Source organism: Halyomorpha halys, unplaced genomic scaffold (assembly GCF_000696795.3).
Source record: "Halyomorpha halys isolate HHAL.00 unplaced genomic scaffold, Hhal_1.1 Scaffold75.1, whole genome shotgun sequence".
NCBI classification, from domain to species: Eukaryota; Metazoa; Arthropoda; class Insecta; order Hemiptera; family Pentatomidae; genus Halyomorpha; species Halyomorpha halys.
Genome location: NW_027112173.1, coordinates 758,742 through 764,851, shown reverse-complemented (window position 1 = coordinate 764,851; position 6,110 = coordinate 758,742). Strand labels below are relative to the sequence as shown.

The 6,110-nt window shown below is 29.9% G+C and overlaps 1 protein-coding gene across 2 annotated transcripts in view; it reads left to right on the top strand.

Moving 5' to 3' along the window:
* LOC106692893 (RNA-binding protein NOB1) overlaps positions 1 to 5,904 on the top strand; it is a 14,518-nt gene extending 8,614 nt beyond the window's left edge. For both annotated transcript variants that reach the window (XM_014439131.3, XM_014439130.2), the window contains exon 7: positions 5,414 to 5,904. In XM_014439131.3, coding sequence (XP_014294617.1) covers positions 5,414 to 5,544 — 131 coding nt within the window. In that variant the 3' untranslated portion in view covers positions 5,545 to 5,904. The remainder of the gene's footprint in view (positions 1 to 5,413) is intronic.
* The last annotated feature ends 206 nt before the right edge of the window (positions 5,905 to 6,110 follow it).

The following is a 6,110-nucleotide window of genomic DNA, read 5'->3' as shown; positions in this document are numbered from 1 at the left end:
ATATAAAATACAGGAAGGAATGTACTGTGCTAAAAATAAAAATATAAATATAAATGAATAGAATAGTAATAAATAAGAAGTAAAGAAGTATGTCACCATCATGAATGAGTGATAGAATTTCTAATGTAAAATTAGAGTAATGAATAGTGATAATACTTATCAGAAGAAGTAACATATTGGGTTAAATATGATGAAAGGGCGATGAAATGAATGAGGTATAAGGTAAAATAACAGATAAGTGGGGGTGGGGGTAGATGGACGGATATGTAAAGGAATGAAAAGAGATTAGAGAAAAAAATAAAGAAGCTCACCTGAGTACAAGAAGTTTCAGAATGAGCTAAGAGATGACATTATAATAAGAGGTAGTAGTAGATGCTATGGGGGAGATCAGTGGTTAATATCCAACGGTTATACAAATCTAATTTATAAGATCATGACAAGGTAATTTAATAATTAGAACGGGAATAGGAGGGGATGAGACCAATTATACAAGATAAATAAATGTCAAAAGAGTACATATACAGTGAATATTAAAAATACTGTAAAGTGTTGATTATCTGAACTGCCTTCATGGAAAAAAGGAGGGTTGACATTGCCATTTGTAGAAAATAAAAGAGTTTACTATAATAACTTTGATAAATCTTGTTATGTTTAGAAGTCTTTTTATTGAATTTTTTTTTACAACATACATGTTTACTACACAGTAAAATAATTGTTTGTATGCAAATGTGATGACTGTTTGGTATAATCCTTTTTTATTAAGTGAATTTTGATTATTCGAACTTTTAATCATCTGAACCACACTCAATAACAATAGTTCGGATAATCAATGCCCTACGGTATATACAGTCTAGAAAGTAAGATAATCAAATAACAGTAAAAACTGTGAATCATGAAACATAATAATTAAATGAAAAAAACTATAAATTAAGAAGTAACAAAACTAATATATATTTAACATACACCGGATATGTATCAGTGATAAAAAAATAATTACATAAAAGTAAAAGCCATGAATCATGATAAACATAATGATGCAATAAATTAAAAGTAATAAAACTAGTATATATGGAACATATACTGGAGATGTATTATTGATAAAATAGACATAAAGCGATATAATGTAGAAAAGAGGTATAAACTTTGCAATATTGATAAAAATAGTTAGAAAGAAAATGATAATGGCAAATAATAACAATAATGAATTTTGACAATAGTTACAATAAGACTTGGAGGAAAGAAAAAAAAAAAGAAAGTAAATAGTAGAAAATGGGTCTAAAATAGAAAAGAAAATAGGATAGAGTAGAAATAGTCATAATGTCTGAGTTAATTATGTTTGATAAGATTTAGGATATATCTGTTTGTAAGGGAGATACAATATTTACCAACTTGAAGGCTAACTGGCTTTTCTTCAAGAGTGATATGGAGAGACCCGATTATGAGGCGTTGGGGACTGTTATGAGGATAGATATGTTTCTCTTTACGTTCATTTTTTACACTCTTTCCATTTATATTCTAATTGTTTTATCCTATTTGCAATGTTTGTGTCTTGCCCCCATTTTACCCATGCAAAGTTCAATTACCAGGGCTAAGGTCAGTTATCAATAAATATTTAATCTCTACGATTTTATGCCTTTATTGACCGCTGCCCGGTCTGTCTTCTCACAATGTAATAATCTTATATGGAATTAATTCTTTATTTATTTTTTCACATTATTTCTTACTTTTATATACTCTTATACAATAATATATCAAAAACTAATGAAATTAGATGATACCTTTTTTTTTTATATGTAAAATTTTATTTTAAAACATAGCTTTGGATGTTTTTCTTTCATCAGTTACAGTATATTAGCTTTGGATGTTTTTATTTCATCAGTTACAGTATATTGATATAAAATTAGATAAACGAAATTGTGTTCAACATTGAATTTTTATTTTACAATCTTCTTTTTGTCTCTTGTCTAATATTTTAACATTGGTGTGGAATTAAGGAAAACTGACCAAATTATTATTTCTTAATGGATTCAGTTATTGAATTTTCTTTGTTGAAGATTTTATTGGTTAGTAATAGCCTATAATTTGATTTTTATAGTTATTAGATTACAAGTTCAGATGTTTTTCCCTTTATTTTAGATCAATGTACTGTTTCTGAAGATGCAGAAATACCTCTGACCATTGTTTTAAAAGCAAAAGTCTTTTCTTTTTTTTTCATCAATATATATTATATTTTCTTTTACGTCAAGTAGGTACTCTACTTCTGATTAATTTTAACATTATAAAGACCTTCCTTAAAAATTTTCTTTTTCTTTTTTTTTTAAATAGTAGAAACTTATTTAATGCTGCAATACACTTCTTGACATCCTTTTTTTCTTTTTGTTTTTCAAGAATGATCTGGATCGAGGTGATACCTTTTTTTTCAATAGTAGAAGGTCTGTGAATACTACGATATTCATTCAGATTCTTTCTTGCCTCAACATTTTTTAAGATTTTTATTGGCATATTGTATAAGAAGGGCATTGATATTCTTTCTGTCAGCTTTCTTGCTAATGTTTACACAACAATTCAATAAATCATTAAGAATATAAATGTTCTGGTTTTAGTTGCAAGCCTTATTTACTTCAACAGGCTAAATAGCCAACTAGGACTGAGAAGGCAGTTTATTCACCTGGTTATCAACCTACTCTTGTATAAAGATAGAGACTTATTTAGTTGGTGTACTAAAAAATAAAATTCAACTATTCGAGGATGTTATTATTTAAAAATTCAAGCACTATCTATTTGTGAAATAATACATAAATTGAAAATATATTTGATTTGATTCTATTGTAATAATGTCTTCTACTGACAACTTGATTCAATTTTCAATTTATTTTTTAAAAAAATTCTGTATCATTGCCCTCCTTATAATATTTTATTTGAGCTGTGTTATTTTATTCTCTTTTTACTTAAACTGTAAGATTTGAGTTGTTGCTGTAAATAATTTTTACCTGTATACCTCATTATAACTTAATTATGCATGTTTGAAATCAAACAGGGTTTATTAAAAGAACTTAACACTTTGACCGTGAGGGCTTCCATGATGTTATCTGTTATCTAACCATGACGACACATTGTCGTCACCCGTTTTGACACCCCAAGAAATGTCTTCCAATGAAAAATGAAATATCAGCTAGTTGGCAAGTCATGTGGAATGAAAGCCTGCCAAGCGAATTAAAAACTTTTAAAAAAAACCATTAAACCATGGACCACATCAAACCGTTCCAATCACGGGGAGGAGGTAGCTATTGCCAGATTAAGAATAGTTCATACAAATTTAATAACATCTGATGAATAAGCAACCACCACCGAAATGTCAATCCTGCAACTGTGAACTTACAGTCAGTCACATATTTGAAGAATGTCATTTCTATTCCATGAACTTAAATAGATTGGGAGTTGGACTGAGTGTATCGGATGCTCTGAATGATGACCAGAAGAACGTGGAAATGGTTTTAGTTTTCTTAAAAAGGAATGGCCTTTTGAATAAGATTTAAACCCAGAAGTTTGTTATACATACTAAATAATTCTAAAATAAGTAATTATTTAAATTTATTTAGTAATTATTTAAAGAGTTTCAAATCTTGAAATAGAATTATAAAGTGCGAAACATGGACGTTGATGACCTTAGGGTTTTATGCCCTAAAGCCCCAACCTACAACAACAACATTATCGTCACCCACATATGCCACTGAATCGATTTATACCATCAGCTGATAATTGAATGTTTTGCAGTTTTTTTAAAACTGAATTACTGAATAAAGACTCAAGAAAGTTATTGTTTATTACCACATTTTCTGTAGAACATCTAGACAATGTTAAATAATCTTAAAAAAACCTTTTTAGCATGTAAAAAATGTTATTAGAAGTTTGTAAAATAAAGGAATATATAATTAACTAAATTTATATACTTTAAAAATAAATTCAATAATGAAACAAATATTTGAGGGAGTGTAAAAATTCCTTAAGGCGGCAGAAGTCAGAACAATCGTAGCTGGTAGTAGCTTGGACAGTACTAAACGTGATTCGGGACAATTCAAGATGAAAGGGAGGTGATCGAGCTCTTCTTAACACTCTGAACGCAAGCTAGAAAAGTGACCTCTCTTGATGGTCCAGTGTAGTCATACATGCCACAACTACTTGATGACAATGTGTCATCAACTGCGGTCAAAGTGTTAACTATATTATTTGAAAAAAAATAGCAGATAGTTTTTCTCATAAATTCGTATCCCATTGCTGGAAAATTGGAACCAATGAGGCCCAAAAACATAATTGCGTAAGATTACCTGAGGTTTTTGAAAATCAATTAAGTATTGAGTGTCGGTAGTTAATTTTTTCTTCTTCTATGCGGAAGGTAGACAAGCTTGTATTCATGTGGGCAATGAACAAAATTTATGTCTAGAGTAAGTAGTAAGTAAAGACTAGTATAGTTAGTAAGTGCTAGCCTTACTTGTTTTACCTTTGAATTGGAGACTTACAGTATGTTGGTTGATGCCCAACATGTCACAATCTCATAAGAGAAGATCATAGCTTGGGGCCGTCTCTAGCTCAGGTGGTTAGGCACAGTCTTGCCGATCTGAGATCTGCTGGCAGCGGCAGTTCGAATCTGGCCTGCTGGGGCATTGACTTTGTTCATTAGGTGGCATTCCCACAAAATGAAAAACATGATCCCAACTATGTTTAGGCAATAAAGGAGTTTTAGCCAAAAAAAAAAAATCCTAATATTAGAAGGCAATCCTTCCACCACACTAAACTTGCTTCTCAATCATCATTTATTTGTTAAACATAAATATATACCATTAGAATCCATAAAAGGTATTAGATTCAATACTTGGTTCAGTAAGTACTTTGTCCTGGCCAGTAGATGGCTTAAATTAGGGGAATGATATGATCAGAAGTGAAGTGTCAACTCCCAGGTTTATCCTTTAACCCAATCCTGGATAAACAAGCTAGGTACCCACTTAATAGATGTTGGAATGTGCCCCAGGAGGGCTTTATGACCCAGAGTTGACCTGCATAAGATAATGTAATTAATTATCCACTACAGCTGAACATAAACCTTGGCCCATGAGTTAGGAGCTAATCCAGTTCCCTTTTATTATAATTGTAATGTTTTTTTTCGAAAACCAAAATTATTTGATACTTTTTTCATTAGGGATTAATTACCCTCTAGTTAATATCTGCTATTTCTTTTCTATTGTTTCCCTCGTACTCTATCTGTTATCTATGCATTTCTATATTATTATTTTTTTAAAATTTAAACATGCCCTAAAATAGTTTTTAATGCATGAAGTGAAGAAAAAAAGTAGTCATTTGTTATCATGAGCTATATATATCTCAGACATTGTACTAATCATTTCAATTTGAACATCAGGTGTTTCTCCGTTCTCTATGAGGGATGTGAGTTCACGAGCAGCTGTCTTGGGTGTCCAACCAGGTGCAGAGGTTAAGTATTGGATGCGGAAAAATCCTAACCAAGTTGTTAAAAGGAGGAGAAAAAAGTAGATTATTATAGATAGACAAATTTTTAAACATATTGATTGTATATTTTGAACTTATCTGTTATAATTAAACATTTGTCTTTCTGTGCTATAGCATAGGTTTGCTAGAGAAATGGTAGAAACATTATATTCTGTCTGAAGCTGTTAACAAAACATCTTTTGAACAGTAGCCATATTGCTTGATGAATATAAAATGTATTATCTTACTATATTCCTCTTCATTCATAAATATCTTTAAATAATTTATAAAATGTACTATCTTACTATATTCCTCTTCATTCATAAATATCTATAAATACTTTCTATATCTACCTTTTTAAAAAATGTAAGAATGGCATATTGAATAAATTACCTACTATGTTGATTTGTATTTATTTTGTTGCCTGAAGTTATTACAAAAGCTGTTATAAATTAGTATTATGCATTCACATAAAAAGGCTTTTTATTTGTTTTCTGAGATCCTTAGGTAAAAAGTATTAAAAATATTACTGGACAACTGATTACTGAAGAAATTAAAGTTTTGAAAGAATAGGTAGATTTTTTCCTTAAGACATTTGCAAATGAAGTAAA